Below are 16,988 nucleotides of genomic sequence, written 5' to 3'. Positions count from 1 at the left end.
AAAAAAAAAAAAAAAAAGGACTGGAACTAATTGAGAGATTAAGCATAGTGGTGGGATACCAAACCAACACACAAAAATCAGTTGGATTCCTCTACACCAGCAAAGAGATTACTGAAAAGGAAATAGGAAAATCAATACCATTTACAATAGCTACCAAAACAATAAAATATTTCAGGATAAATCTTACTGGGAACACAAAAGACCTGTACAAAGAAAACCATAAAAGACTACTTCAAAAAACCGTAAGAGATCTACATAAATGGAAGAACATACCATGTTCATGAATAAGAAGATTGAACACTGTATGTCAATACTATCCAAAGCAATCAATACATTAAATGCAACCCCAATCCAGATCCCATCAACATTCTTTAAGGATATGGAAAAACCAATCACTAATTTTGTATGGAAAGGAAAGAGACCTCAGATAACCAAAGCACTATTGAAGAAGAACAAAGTAGATCACACTCCCAGATCTCAAAACCTACTATACAGCCACGGTACTCAAAACAGCCTGGTATTGGTACAATGACAAGACCAGTCATTGTACCAACTGTCAGTTATTGGCAGACAGACCAGTGGAACAGAATTGAGAACCCAGAAATGGATCCATCGACATATGGCCAGCTGATTTTTGACAAAGGGCTGAAATCCATTAAATGGGGAAGAGATGGTCTCTTTAACAAATGGTGCTGGCAAAACTGGATATCCATTTGCAGAAAAATGAAACAAGATCTGTACCTCACACCATACATAAAAACTAACTCCAGATGGATGAAAGACTTAAATGTGAAACCTAAAAGTATAGAGTTACTCAAGGAAAAAAAAAAGGGGGCTAAAATTAGGGGCCCTGATATATGTCATAAATAGACTATCAAGCATAACCCAAAATGCACAAACAGCAGAAGATAAACTAGATGCATGGGATCTTCTAAAAAGTAGATTTTTATGTACTTCAAAAGAGTCAAAAGAGAACTTACAAATTGGGAAAAAGTATTTGGCAACAACATTATCTGACAAGGGACTTATCTCTAAAATTTATAGAAAATTCCAACACCTCAAAAAAAAAAAAAAAAAAAGACAATCCAATTAAAAAATGGGCAGAAGCATGAATAGACACCTCACCGAAGAGGCCATTCAGGCAGCCAACAAACACATGAAGATATGTTCATGATCACTAGTCATTAGAGAAATGCAAATCAAAACAATGAGATACCATCTCACCCCAGCACCAATAGAAAAGTTCAGAAAGACAGAAAATAATAAATGCTGGTGAGGATGTGGAGAGATCGGGACTGTTGGTGGGCCTGTCAAATGATACAACCACTGTGGAAAGCAGTATGGCAATTCCTTAAAAAGTTGAAATTAGACATATCATTTTATCCAGCAATCCCATTACTAGGTATACATCCTAAAGAAGTGAGAGTCAGGACAAGAACAGATATATGCACACCCATGTTCATTGCAGCACTATTAACAATAGCAAAAGGATGGAAACAACCTAGGTGCCCATCAACAGAAGAATGGATAATCAAACTGTGATATATACACACAAAGGAATACTATGAAACACTAAAGAATAATGCAGAATCTGCCAAATACCACATAATGTAGATGAACTTGGCGGACATTGTTGTTATTGTTGTTATGTGCCGTCAAGTCAGACCCGACTCATAGTGACCCCTCCTTGGGTTTCCAAGGCAGTATCACCACAGAAGTAGATTGCCCCATCTTCCTTCCGATGAGTGGCTGGCGGTTTTGAACCACCAGCCTTCTGGTTAGCAGTCAAGTGCCTTAGGCACTATGCCACCAGAGCTCTATTATGCTGAGTGAAATAAGTCAATCACAGAAGGACAAATATTCTATTAGTTCATTATTGTAAAAAGTAAGGAAAAGTTTATATATGGAAGGAAACTCTTTGTTGCTGACCAAGGGTGAGAAGCGAGGGGAGAGAACACGGCAATTTTTTTATTTTTTTTAAGAATAAAATTAAATTAAAATGTTATAAATTATAACTTTTCCTTCTAAAATGTTACCCAAAGAATATTTTTAAAAATTACATCTTACATAATGCAATTTAAATAGAAACATTTCATAGATCTTTAGTCAAACCCAGAAATCTGCATTTTTAATAAGTATTTTTAGTGCTTTTTCTGTAGAGGACTAACAGATCATATGTTCAGAAACAGAGAGTACTGTATTTGAAATAGATATGGAGTGCATTTGAGTTCTTCCTCTCTCAATTATCAGGGCAGTGACTTTGGCAAGTGATTTAAACTACACTCCAAAATTTTGCATCTTTAAAATGGGGATATTTTCAACTATCTCACACAATTAAATATTATACTGATGTAGTACTAAAAATCTCTGAAATGTAAATTTGGTAGCTACAAGTGATATTGCCTTACATATGAGAACATTCAAAATGGAACTAAAGTTAACTTCAGAACACAAAGTCCATTTTACTCAATACTTTGTGATTCCTCTTCCTTGGTGAACCAGTGTTTCAAACTCTTCCATTTCACAGCTATTACAGTTGCTATGATGAGAATGGGTAAAGAAATGTAGACACCAATAAGCCACTGGTTCTTTTCAGTCCTCCGAAAAATTCTTTCCATGATTAAACCTAAAAATAAAAATACAGTAAAAATAATAAGCTTTCTACTTTTACTTTCAAGTTAAAGAAAAATAATTACAATGGACTTTATTTTTGTTGTTATTCAAGAAGTGTGGGAAAATAATGCTCACTTTAGCAGCATGTATCCTAAAATTGGAATGATACAGACACAATTAGCATGGCCTCTGTGCAAGGATGACACACATATTTATGAAGCATTCCATATTTTTGACAAATATTTTACTAGTCCACTATTGTGAAAAGTCAAGGAAAGGTTTATACATAGAAGGAAACTTTTTTTGTTGGTTACCAGGGACGGGAGGGGAGGGGAAGAGAGGCTAAATTTCTAGATAGGTTGAAAAATATATACATATGTGTGTACACACACACACACACATATAAACCAAAGATTATTGGTGGTTACCAGGGTAAGAGGGAGGGGGAAAGGTGAAGCTTTGGTTTGTGGGGCATTGAGTTTATGCTAATGGTTGTTGCTGTTATGTGCCGTAGAGTCGGACCCGACTCACAGCGACCCCTCCTTGGGTTTCCGAGGCAGTATCACTATGGAAGTAGACTGCCCAACCTTCCTTCCGAAGAGTGGCTGGTGGGTTTGAACCACCAGCCTTCTGGTTAGCAGTCAAGTGCCTTAGGCACTATGCTACCAAAGCTCGTATGCTAATGGTAATAGAATATTTTGGAAAAGAATAGCGATAATGGTGGCACGACATGAAAAATGTCATCAATATCCTTGAGCTATAAATGGAGAAGATGTTATGTTGGCATATATCTTCTTGTGTAAGTTTTCACCACAATAAAAGTGAAAAAAAATGTGGGGAAATAATTATAGAATCCTAAAACATGGGACTATGTTTCTAATCTCACATTCTAAAAGTATGGAAACTAAGTGACATTAAGGTCATGCAACTTGCCCAAAGTTCTATATATTATACAACACCTACAGGAAAACCCAACTATAATGCTATAAATGGAGTTCAAAAAATTCAATGATATGTAGTGTGGAATCATGCAATTGCAAGGTTATCTAAATTTGCACTGTGAGAGGGGACAGTATTATAGAATTTCACTGTATTTGTGTATACACTGTTTTTCCTTTATTGATTTGTTGGCTTTTTTATATTAGAGATCTATTTTTACATATGGAGCTATTGCAGTGCATTTAAAAGGGCACTAGCATAAAAATCAAGGAGCCCAAGTGGTACACTGATTAAAGCACTTGGGTGCCAACCAAAAGGTCAGCAGTTTGAACTCACAAGCCATTCTGCAAGAGAAATATGTGGCAGTCTGCTTCCTTGGAAATCCTATGGGGCTTTTCTATTCTGTCCTATAGGGTCTCTATGAGTCATAATCAACTCAATGGCAGTGCCTTTGGGTTTGGCATAGAAATTAGGGAACTTGATTCCTAACCCTAAATATGCCACTTATAACATTGGGTGTACAGATCTAAAACATGTTCTCTAAGCTCCATAAGGAGAGGGACATTGTTTGACTCACTGCATTTGAATGGGGGCAAACTGTTAATGTGCTTGGCTACTAACCAAAAGGTTGGAGGTTGAGTCTCCCTGGAACTGCCTCAGAACAAATGTCTGGTGATCTACTTGCAAACAATGAGCTACTGAAGTACCTAAAGAGCACAGTTCTACTCTGACACACAGGGGATCCCTATTTGTTGGGGTCAACTTGACATTCCCAGTGCCTAGATCAGCACTTGACATATATTAATAGTTCAATAAATCTTTGCTAAATCATTGAATTAGATTTAAACCAATGAATTGAAATTCATGGATTTCCAATGAAGCTCTGAATCACTGAATTGAACAAGCTCAATAACATCAATCAGAATAAGGCCAGGAACTGACCGTGGAACACACCATCAATTGCTCATATGCAAGCTTAAATTGAAGCTGAAGGTAACTAAGCAAGTATAGGATTTCACTGTATTTGTGTATACCCTGTTTTTCTTTATTGAGTTGTTGGCTTTTTGATATTAGGAATCTCATAGACCAGGTCCACAAGAGCCAAAGTACAACCTTGATTATATCTCACCTGAATTTAGAGACGGAGCTCTGGTGGCATAGTGCCTAAGGCAATTGACTGCTAACCAGAAGGCTGGTGGTTCAAACGCACCAACTACACCTCAGAAGGAATACTGGGAAATCTACTTCCATAGTGATACTGCCTCAGAAACCCATATGTTTGACACACTGAAAACACCTATGACCAAAGACCTGACAAGGTGGGGGATGACATCAAGGACATCATACATGAAGAAAGCAAAAGGTCATTTAAAAAAAAAAGAAACAGGAAAAGAAGAAAAGACAAAAAGGGATATCAGAAGAGATTCTGAAAGTTATTTTTGATCAGAGAGTAGCTAAAGTGAATGGAAGAAATGATGAAATAAAAGAGCTACACAAGATTTTTCAAATGGTGCTTGAGAAGACAATATATAGTATTATAACGAAATGTGCAAAGACCTAGAATTACGAAACCAAAAGAGAAGAACATGCTCAGTATTTCTCAAGCTGAAACAACTGAAGGAAATATTCAAGCCTTGAGTTGCACTATTGAAAGAGTCTATGGACAAAATATTAAGCTATGCAGGAAGTATCAGAAGAAGATGGAATGAATATACAAAGACAGTGCACCAAAAAGAATTGGTTGACATTCACCTATTTCAGGAGGTAGCATACGATCAAGAATCTATAGTATTGAAGGAAGAAGTGCAAGCTGCACTAAAGAAACTAGTGAAAGGCAAGGTCCAGGAACTGACAGAATACCCATTAGGATGTTTCAACAAATGGGTGCAGCACTGGAGGTACTCACTCATTTATGTCAAGAAATTGGAAAGAAAGGTTCTTGGCCAACTGACTGGAAGAGATTGATACTTGTGCCCATTCCAAAGAAAGGTGATCCAACAGAATGTGGAATTTATCAAACCATACTATTAATATCACAGACCAGTAAAATTTTGCTAAAGATAATTGTAAAATGGTGCAGCATTACATTGACAGGGGACTGCCAGAAAGTAAAGCCAGATTCAGAAGAGGGTGTGGAATGAGGGATATCATTGCTGATGTCAGATGGATCTTGGTTGAAAGCAAAGAATACCAGAACGATGTTTACCTGTGTTTTATTGACTATGAAAAGGCATTCAACTGTGTGGATCATACCAAATTAACATTGTGAAGAATGAGAATTCAGAACACTTGATTGTGCTTATGAAGAACCTGTACACAGACCAAGAAGCAGTCGTTCAAATATAACAAGAGGATGCTGCATTGTTTAAAATCAGGAAAGGTGTGCATCGGGATTGTATCCTTTCACTACACTTATTCAGTCTGTATGCTGAGCAATTTATTTGAGAAGCTGGACTAGATGAAGAGCACATCACCAAGTTTAGAGGAAGACTCATTAACAACCTAAGATATACAGATGATACAACCTTGCTTGCTGAAAGGGAAGATGACTTCAAAGACTTACTAATGGAGATTGAACAATACCACCATCAGTATAGATTATACTTCATAATTAAAAAAAGAGAAAAACCCTCACAACAGGACCAAAACACAACATTAAAATAAATGGAGAAAAGATTGAAGTTGTCAGGGATTTCATTTTATTTGGATCCACAATCAATGTCCATGAAAGCAGCTGTCAAGAAATCAGACATTGTATTCCACTGGGAAAATCTGCTGGAAAAGATCTCTTGAAAATGTTAAAGAGCAAAGATATCACTTTGAAGACTTTACTGTTGCTGTTGTTAGGTGCCAGCGAGTCATCTCCAACTCAGCAACCCTGTGCACAGCAGAACGAAACATTGGCCAGTCCTGTGCCAGCCTCACGACCCTTGCTATACCTGAGCCCAGTGTTGTCAATTCTTTTCATTGAGGGCCTTCCCCTTCCTCATTGATCTTCCACTTTACCAAGCATGATATCCTTCTCCAGGGAATGGTTCCTTCTGACAACATGATCAAAGTAGGCGAGACAAAGTCTGGCTATCCTCACTTCCAAAGAGCATTCCAGCTGCACTTCTTTCAGCACAGATCTGTTAGTCCTTTTAGCAGACCATGGTACTCTAAGCATTCTACTCCAACACTACAACTCAAAAGCATCAACTCTTCTTCAATCTTCCTTATTCATTGTCCAGCTCTCACATGCATAAGAGGCAATAGAAAATACCATGGCTTGGGTTAGGCATACCTTAGCCTTCAAGGAAACATCTTTGCTCTTCAGCACTTGAAAGGTCTTTTTCAGCAGATTTGCCTAGTGCAATACATCGTCTGATGGCTTGACTGCTGTGTCCATTGGTGTTGATTGTAGAACCAAGTAATATGAAGTCCTTGACAACCTCAAACTTTTCTCCATCCACCACGAAGCTGTTTATTGGACCAGTTGTGAGGATTTTTGTTTTCTTTATATTGAAGTGTAATCCATACTGCAGACTGTAGTCTTTAATCCTCATTATTAATTGCCTCAAGTCATGCTCACTTTCAGGAGGTAAAGCTGTGTCATCTGTGTATTGCAGGTTCTCAGTGAATCTTCCTCCAATCCTTATGCCATGTTCTTCTTCATATAATCCAGATTCTCAGGTTATTTGCTCAGCATACAGATTGAATAAGTATGGGGAAATATACAACCCTGACACACTCCCTTCCTGATTTTAAACCATGCAGTATCCTTTGTTCTGTTTGAAAGACAGCCTCCTGATCTATGTACAGGGTCCTGATGAGCACAAGCAAGTGTTCTGGAATTCCCATTCTTCTCAATATTATCCATAACTCATTATGATTCACACAATCAAATGCTTTTGCATGGTCGATAAAACATAAGTAAACATCTTTCTGGTATTCTTTGCTTTCAGCTAAGATCCATCGGACATCAGCAATGACATCCCTCATTCCACATCCTCTTCTGAATCCAGCTTGCATTTTTGGAAGCTGTCAGTAAACTGCTGCAACCATTTTTAAATTATCTTCAGTAAGATTTTCCTTGCATGTGACATTAATGATATTAATCAATAATTTCCACATTCTGTGGGATCACCTTTCTTTGGAATGGGTACAAATATGGATCTCTTCCAGTCAGTTGGCCAGGTAGCTTTCTTCCAAATCTCTTGGTACAGCCAAGTGTGTGCCTGCAGTGTGACATGCATTTGTTGAAACATCTCAGTGGGTATTTTGTCAATTTTTGGAGCCTTGTTATTTGCCAGTTCTTTCAGTGCAGCCTCAATTTCTTCCTTCAGTACCATTGATTCTTGATCATATGCCACCTCCTGAAATGGATGAACACTGACCAATTCTTCTTGGTACAGTGACTCTGTGTATTCCTGCCATCTTCTTTTGATGTTTCCTGCATCATTCAATATTTTGCCCATAGAATCTTTCAATATTGCAATTCAAGGCTTATTTTTTTTTCTTCAGTTCTTTCACCTTGAGAAATGCCAAGCATGTTCCTCCATTTTGATTGTCTAACTCCAGGTCTCTGCACATTTCATTATAATAATTGACTTTGTCTTCTCAAGCTGTTCTTTGAAATTTTCCATTCAGTTCATCTATCTTTCATTTCTTCCATTTGCTTTAGCTACTCTTTGCTCAAGGGCAAGTTTCAGCATCTCTTCTGACATCCATTTTGGTCTTTTCTTCCTTTCTTGTCTTTTTAATGACCTCTTGCTTTCCTCATAGGTGATATTTTTGATGTCATCCCACAATTCTCCTGGTTTTCGGTCACTGGTGTTCAAAGCATCAAATCTATTCTATAGATGGTCACTAAATTCGGGAGGGATATAATCAAGGTCATATTTTGGCTCTCATGGACTTATTTTAATTGTCTTTAATTTCAATTTGAACTTGCATATGAGCAGTTGATGGTCTGTTCCACAATCAGCTCCTGGCCTTGTTTTGGCCAAAGATACTGAACTTTTCCACCACCTCTTGCCACAAATGTAGTCAATCAGATTCCTGTGTATTCCATTAGGTGAAGTCCATGAGTATATCTCTCATTTATGTTGTTGAAAAAGGTATTTGCAATGAATAAGTCGTTGTTCTCACAAAATTCTATCATGCTATCTCCAGTGTCATTTCTGTCGGCAAGCCCATATTTTCCAACTACCCATGACTCTTCTTTGTTTCCAACTTTTGCATTCCAGTCACCAGTGATAATCAACACATCTTGATTGCATGTTTCATCTATTTCAGATTTCAGAAATTGGTAGAAATCTTCAACTTCTTCATCCTTGGCTTTGGTGGTTGGTGCATATATTTGAATAATAGTAGTATTATTAACCGGTCTTCCTTGTACACATATGGATATTATCCTGTCACTGACAGCATTGTACTTCAGGACAGATATTGAAGCATTCTTTGTGATGATGAATGCCACACAATTCCTCTTCAATTTGTCATACCTGGCATAATAGATCATATGGTTGTCTGATTCAAAATGGACAAAAACAGTCCATTTCAGCTCATTAGTACCTGGGATATCAATCGTTATGCATTCCATTTCATTTTTGACAACTTCCAGTTTTCCTAGATTCATACTTCATACATGTCATGTTCTGGTTATCAATGGATGTCTGCAGCTGTTTCTACTCATTTTGAGTTGTGCCACATCAGCCAAGGGAGGTCCTGAAAACTTTCTTCCATCCCTATCATTAAGGTCATCTCTACTTTGAGGAGTCATCTCTTCCTCAGTCATATTTTGAGTGCCTTCCGACCTGAGGGGCTCATCTTCTGGCACTATGTCAGACAATGTTTCAGGTCTATTAATAAAGTTTTCCAGTAATATATCAGACCATGTTTCCCTGCTATTTGTAAGGTTTTCACTGTCCAATTCTTTGAGAAGTGGATGACCTCTTCCTTCTTCTGAGTCTGTCTTAGTCTGGAAGCTCCACTGAAACCTGTTCACCATGGGTAACCCTGCTGGCATTTTGCAACACCAGTGGCATAGCCTCCAGCCTCATAGCAACACAGGATGACAAACTGACAGAAAAGTTCATCTCCCTTAGTTGTTCCAACCGCTGTGTTCACTTCCCCACCTGTCCTTACCTGCCCAGGGGCCCAGCCTTACATAAAGCCACCCCAGAAGGCCTGAGCTCTGTGCATCTGCCTACCTACTCAGGGGCCAGCCTTAAAATAAAGCTGCTCCAGGAAGCCTGAGGCACCGCATGCCTGCCTACCTCTCCGGGGGTCTGACCTTGAAAATTAAGGTGTGCCTAACCCAAGACATGGTATTTTTCAATAGCCTCATATGCATGAATCTGGACAATGAATAATAAGAAGAATTAATGCATTTGAATTGTGGTGTTGGTGAAGAATATTGAAAATATCAAGGACTGCCAGAATGATGAACAAATATGTCTTGGAAGAAGTATAGCCAGAATATCACTTAGAAGTGAGAATGGCCAGAGTTGGTCTCACATACTTTGTTCATGTTATCAGAAGGGACCAGTCCCTGAAGAAGGATATCATGCTGGGTAAAGTAGAGGTCAGTGAAAAGGGGGAAGGCCCTCAGCAAGATGGATTGACTCAGTGGCCTCATTAATGGGCTCAAGAATGGCAAAGATTGTAAGGATGGCACAAGTAGGCAGTGTTTTGCTCTGCTGTACATAGGGTTGCTATGAGTCAGAGCTGACTCAATAGAACCTAACAACAACAACAACGCAACGGGTGAATGACAGAACCGAAAGCCATCGTAAACAAACAGAACATGGTGTTAGCACCCTTCTATCATCTCTTTAGCAGCAACTTATATTGATTTTTCTCGTTTAAACTGTAAACTCCTTTAGAGTAAAACCTTATCTTCCATTTTCTTTCTTTTTTTTCTATAACAGTAGTAACAGTGCTAGTCACATAGTAAGTAGATGCTCAGTAAATTTGTGTAGAGCTGAGATCACATGCTCAATAATAAAAGGGGGAAATGGTAGAACGATATTTTAAAGGCAGACCTCAATAATGTCAGTAAAAAATTTAAACTATTTTAAAACTCTCAGCTTAAATCACATTTGAGTAGTTAAGATTGGAAAAGCAAGATGAAAAAGCATATTCGGTTTCCATTCTTTCAGAGAAGCCGGTTTAACTTTTCAGTACAAACATCCATCTCTTTTTAAATGGTAAAAATTTCAACTTGTTTTAGTGAAGATAAGCAACTTGAGAGGTTTACTAAATGGATATAAGAAGTGATAGATACTTGCCCTTTTTCCCAGGCAATTGAACAGTTCCTCTGGCACGCGCTAGGCAATCTGGAGGATTGAAGCCCTCAAAACATTGGCACATCTTTTTGGAATTGCACACCTATGATCATTTAAAAAAAAAAAAAAAGAAATGATCATTTAAAACTACTTTTTCAAAAAAGCAAAAACTAAAAGATGAATCAACAAGCTTACTTTTGCAGATTCACCAAGTTTAATTTTGCTTGTGTGATTTATTTGGAAAGGTAAATGTACAAATCAAATGCTTGGTTTTCAGGCTTTATATAAATAAAAACAGCTAAAAAGAAACTATAAAGTGAAGATTACAATATTTGTATCAAGAAAATTGAACACCTTCAAATATCTACTTGCAAATTTAGTGTGCAATTTCAAAAACACATTTAATTTCTAATGAAAATGAAGCCCTTCCAACGGTGTGCTTGGACCAGCTGGTACCAACTCGTGGAGCAGATTGTGCACATCTCTTCCCATGTCCAGGTTCTGTATACCAGGTTGGTAGCTTGAAGTATTTATACCTGCAAATTAACCTTCACCCCCAACTCCCCGCCCAGCTGTTATATGTGTGTGTGCATGTGTATACTTTCAAAGGACAGAACACATCACAGAAGTGATGCTGTCCTTCCCAGGAGGTACAGGATGCCAGTATGTCCAAACATGGGTTATTACTTTTGATTATTTGGTTTTGGTGCTGCCTTCTAAATTTTTCCACTGTAAATTCACTATGTTTCCATTTATAATTAATAATTCATGGGGAGACATTGTTGAGATTATTATGTAAATATCCTGGTCTTCGTAAAATTTTCACCCACTAGTTTTAGCATCCATTGATAATTATATAATTCATTCATTCCTTCTATATTGATTATCCTATAAGGAAGAGTTTTCCCTTATTATTTATTATTATCAGCAATATAGTAAATGATATTAGTATAAATACCAAGTATAACTTTTATTCAATTTATTAAAATATTTTCATTCAATCAGACACAACCCATAATATATTAATATTATTATTTATATTTATGTGTTGGGGATGAATTTGATTGTCAAATTTGAAGGCTCTTGGAATCCATCACAGAAATAGTGTATAAGAAATATGTCTATACTTGGTTAAATGAGCTTAGAATAAACTAAGGAGTAATGACACATGGTGGATTGTTAACATAAGTTGGGGACAACAGGTGAGGCTAATGGAGGGTAAACTAAAGAGAAAGCAAGACTAAAGAGCAAAACAAGACAAGATCAAAAACAACACATATAATATTAAAACATTGGTGTAATTATGTAAAGTTAAACATCTTAGTGAAAATGTGTATGTGTGTGTGTATAAATTTAAAGCTAATATCTTAGTGAAAAAAAACACATACATACTCACACAAACACACACAGAGATAGATGCAAAGCAGCTGGTGGGTTTGAACTGTTGATCTGGTTAGCAGACAAACCCCTTACCCACTATGTCACCAGAGTGCCTTTTTAAAAACTTAAACAATAAAGCAACTAGGTAGGTATTTCAATGGGTCTGTGGTTTTATATCAAGACATCCTTACCTATTTATTTATTCCCTTGGCATTTTTAAATTTGTGATGACTCAAAGAAAGTTTTCAGCAGATTTTTTTTTTTTCTTTTTTTTAGTGATGCATTATACTTCTATTAGAATGTAAGTACTTAAGACTTGAAAGAGTTCTGGTGGTATAGTGGTTAAAACATTCAGTGCTAACCACAAAGTTGGCAGTTCAAACCCACCAACTACTCTTTGGAAGAAAGAGGAGATATTCTGCTTCTGTAAAGATTTACAGTGCTGAAAAACCTATGGTGCAGTTGTACTATGTCCTATGTCATAGTGTCACTATGAGTTGGAATTGACTCCATGTCAGTGGTTACTTTGCTCTGACTTACAGATTACATACCACAATCTTTCCTTTATTATTCTACTCTGCAAAATATTACATTATGCAATTCCAGTTTTAAATCAGTTTTCTGAAAGGCCATCCATGAAAAGCCAATTTGAAGGATTCTTTGAAGTTTTGGTGGACCAACTTTCATTTTGTCTTCACCATAGCATTTTAATGAATTCCTTATTTATTTCTGCCCAGTTCTTTCTAGCAGTAGCAGCAGAGGCCCAAAGAAATTGTTTAATTTGTTAGGAAAGAAAAAATGAAAGACAATAGTTTTCCATGACTATAGCATAATTACCTTTCCATTGTGAACAGGTTAATATATTTATTGGAACATTTAACACCCTCTGCAAAATATCCACCTGTAAAAGTATGTTTGTTTAAATCATTAGCAATTTAATTTTACTCAAATATTCTCTAAAACTAATTCTGGCTACTGAATTTAGTAACCCAATTCAGCTCAAACAGGGTCTGGCAGATAATAAGAACTCAGTAAACGATGAATGAATTAATGAATGGAAATGAAAGTGTTTAAGATAGATTAGGAGAAACATATAAATCATGTGTTTACTTACTCCATTTCCATTGCACTTTTGTGAACAAGTTTTTGATTCATTTATAAGTATTCTTGATTCTACACATACACCATTAACACAAATCTAAAGAAAAACACAAAAAAGTTTCAAAGTCAGAGGCAGTCTAGCCATTTTATCATTACAATCAGTAAACTGTATCATGAAATCATAACCAAAAAACTACTTTTTATTATAATAATCTGAAACTTAACAAAGATATTCCTGAGACCACAGTTAAAAGATGTCTTATATTCATTGCACATATCATGAAAATGTTGGATAAGAAATAAAATCAATTCTATAAAATCAAAGCATATATTGCTGTTGTTAGGTGCCACTGAGTCAGTTCCAATTCATAGCAACCCTGTGCACAGAATGAAGCACTGTCTGGTTCTGCACCATCTTCACAATCATTGCTATGTTTGAGGCCACTGTTGCAGCCACTGTGTCAATACATCTCATTTTTATATTTCATATATATTACATTTACATAAAATATGAGCTATTATTAAGGAGCTCTGGTGGCATAGTGCCTAAGGCCTTGGGCCACTAACCAGAAGGTTGGTGGTTCAAACCCACCAGCCACTCCACAGAAAGAAGACTGGGCAATCTACTTCCATAAAGATTTACTGACTCAGAAACCCAAACAGGGTCACTATGAGTTGGAATTGACTCGATGGCAGTGAGTTTGGTTTTTTCCTTTTTTTTTTTTTTTTGGTATGAGCCATTATTAAATAGAAATTTTTAAATCTTTGTAAAAATATACTGGTGACATTTATCATTCTATTATGGAATATGGAGCTCTGGAACGTAGTGCCTAAGGCATTTGACTGCTAACCAAAAGGTTGGCTGTTCAAAAGATTAATAACATAATAATAAAATCAATAAACCACTGGCATATCTAACAAAAGAAAAGGGAAGACCCAAATCACAAAATTGTAAACAAAAAGGATGTCACCACAACAGAACCAACTAAAATAAAAAAGATACTGACAGAATATTATGAAAAACAGTACTCCAACAGATTTGAGACCTAGAAGAGAAGAACAAGTTTCTAGAATCACAAGACCTACCTAAACTATCCCACTCAGAGACAGAATACTTCAATAGACCCATAACAAATGAAGAAATTGAACAGGTCATAAAAAAAAAAACTCCCCACAAAGAAAAGTCCTGGCCCTGATGGCTTCACTGGAGGATTTTACCAAATATTCAGAGAAGAGTTGACACCTATGTTACTCAAGCTATTCCAGAACATAGAAGAAGATGGACTCTTCCTAAATTCATTTTATGAAGCAAACATAACACTAATACCAAAACCAGGGAAAGACACCACTAGAAAGGAAAACTACAGACCAATATCCCTCGTGAACATAGATGCAAAAATCTTTAGCAAAATCCTAGCCAACGGAATCCAACAACATATCAAAAAACTAATACACCCTGACTAAGTAGGATTCATACCTGGCATGCTTTTGCAATCAATGTAATTCACCACATAAAAAAAAAAAGAAAAGAAGAACCATATGATTATGTCAATTGACACAGAAAAGGCATTAGATAAAATACAACACCTGTTCCTGTTCAGAACTCTCAGCAAAATAGGGATAGAAGGGAAATTCCTCAACATAATAAAAGGCATATATGTAAAGCCAATGGTCCACATTATTAATAATGGAGAAAGACTCAAAGTATTCCCCTTATGAACAGGAATCAGACAGGGATGTTCTCTATCACCAATCCTATTTAACACTGTATGGGAAGTCTTAGCCAGGGCAATGACGCAAGAAAGAGAAATAAAAGGCATACAAATAGGCAAAGAGGAAGTAAAGCTATCTCTATTTGCAGACAATATGATTTCGTACCTAGAAATCCCAAACTCAGCAAAAAAAAAAAAAAAAAACTACTAGAACTAATAGAGAGGGTTCAGCAAAGTGGCAGGATACAAGGTCAACACACAAAAATCCGCAGGATTCCTCTACACCAACAAAGAGACCTCTGATAAAAGAAATAAGGGAAACAATACTATAGCATAGTGGCTAAGACACTTGCCTGCTAACCAGACGGCTGGCGGTTCAAACCCACCAGCCACTCCTCGGAAGGAAGGTTGGGCAATCCTACTTCCGTAGTGATACTGCCTCGGAAACCCAAGGAGGGGTCGCTATGAGTCAGGGCCGACTCGACGGCACATAACAACAACAACAACAACAACAACTAAAAAGATAAGAATAAGGAAGACTGAAAAAGAGTTGGTGCTTTTGAGTTGTGGTGCTGGCAAAGAATGCTGAAAGTACCATGGGCTGCTAAAAGAACTAACAGGTCTCTCCTGGAAGAAGTGCAGCCGAAATGCTCCTTAGAAGTGAGAATGAGCAGACTTCATCTCACCTACTTTGGTCATGTTATCAGAAGGGACCATTCCTTGGAGAAGGATGTCATGCTTGGTAAGGTGGAGGGTCGATGAAAGAGGGGAAGGCCTTCAACAAGATGGACTGACACAGTGGCTGTGACAATGGGCTCAAGTATAGCAAGGATCATGGAGCTGTCACGGGATCAGAAGGTGTTCCATTCTGCTGTACATGGGGTCGCTAGGAGTTGGAAACGACTCAACAACACCTAACAACAGCAACACTAAAAAGATAAAATATCTAGGAATAAATCTTACCAGAGACACAAAAGACCTCTACAAAGAAAACTATAAAACACTACTATAGGAGAAAACAAGGGATCTACATAAATGGAATAACTTGCTTTCTTCATGGATAGGTAGACTGAATACTGTGAAAATGTCAATACTACCTAAAGCAACCTACACATTTAATGTAATCCCAATCCAGATACCAACAAATTTTTTTAAGGACATGGAAAAACCAACTACTAACTTCATATGGAAAGGAAAGAGAGCTCAGATAAATGGAGCACTACTGAAGAAGAACAAAGTGGGAGGTCTCACACTCCCAGATCTTAAAACCTACTAATTATACAGCCACAGTAGTCAAAACAGTGTGGAATTGGTACAATGACAGACAGATAGACCAAAGGAAAAGAATAAAAAACGCAGAAATAGACCCATCCATCTATGGACAGCTGATCTTTGACAAACGTCCAAATGGGAAAGAGACAGTCTCTTTAACAAATGGTGCTGGCAAAATTGGATATCCACTCACAGAAAAATGAAACAAGATTCTTACCTCACCCCATACACAAAAATAAACTCAAGTTGGATCAAAGACTTAAATGTAAAACCCAAAACTATAAAATCCATCAAAGATAAAATAGGGACAAATCTAGGAGCCCTAATTATGGCATAAATAGACTATCAAATAAACCCAGAATGCACAGGAGGTAGAAGAGAAGCTATATGAATAGGACCATTTAAAAATTAAATTTTTATGTGCATTGAAAGACTGTGTCAAAATGATAAAAAGAGAGCCTACAGATTGGGAGAAAGAATTTGCCTATGATGTAGCTGATACGTCTATGGAAAAGGATCAATCAGAAAAAAGATCAAAACAAAATGAAGAAAGCCTAAGGTTCATATGGATACCATCAAAAGGAATAACCTACGTGTCATTGGAATTCCAGAACAGGAAGAGAAAAACAAAACCACTGAGAAAATTGTCCAAGTTTTGTTGGAAGAGAACTTCCCTGATATGATGAAAGATGAGAATATA

At 37.0% G+C, this 16,988-nt stretch overlaps 1 protein-coding gene and 1 non-coding gene across 2 annotated transcripts in view; one reads left to right on the top strand and one right to left on the bottom strand.

Annotated features, from left to right (window-relative positions):
* Nucleotides 1-2,462: 2,462 nt before the first annotated feature.
* ADAM32 (ADAM metallopeptidase domain 32) overlaps nucleotides 2,463-16,988 on the bottom strand; it is a 448,014-nt gene continuing 433,488 nt past the window's right edge. Inside the window, exons 17-20 of the mRNA XM_007935060.1 lie at nucleotides 13,318-13,401; nucleotides 10,849-10,926; nucleotides 7,925-7,949; nucleotides 2,463-2,626 (exon numbers count right to left, since the gene is read on the bottom strand). Of these exons, the coding sequence (XP_007933251.1) occupies nucleotides 2,463-2,626; nucleotides 7,925-7,949; nucleotides 10,849-10,926; nucleotides 13,318-13,401 (351 nt within the window). The remainder of the gene's footprint in view (nucleotides 2,627-7,924; nucleotides 7,950-10,848; nucleotides 10,927-13,317; nucleotides 13,402-16,988) is intronic.
* LOC122152267 lies at nucleotides 2,741-2,847 on the top strand. Its single transcript, XR_006164488.1, has one exon. It is a non-coding gene; the product is annotated as a U6 spliceosomal RNA (small nuclear RNA).

This window comes from Orycteropus afer, unplaced genomic scaffold (assembly GCF_000298275.1).
Source record: "Orycteropus afer afer isolate SDZICR_OR568_19922 unplaced genomic scaffold, OryAfe1.0 scaffold00024, whole genome shotgun sequence".
NCBI classification, from domain to species: domain Eukaryota; kingdom Metazoa; phylum Chordata; class Mammalia; order Tubulidentata; family Orycteropodidae; genus Orycteropus; species Orycteropus afer.
This window is presented reverse-complemented; position numbering and strand designations above follow the sequence as displayed.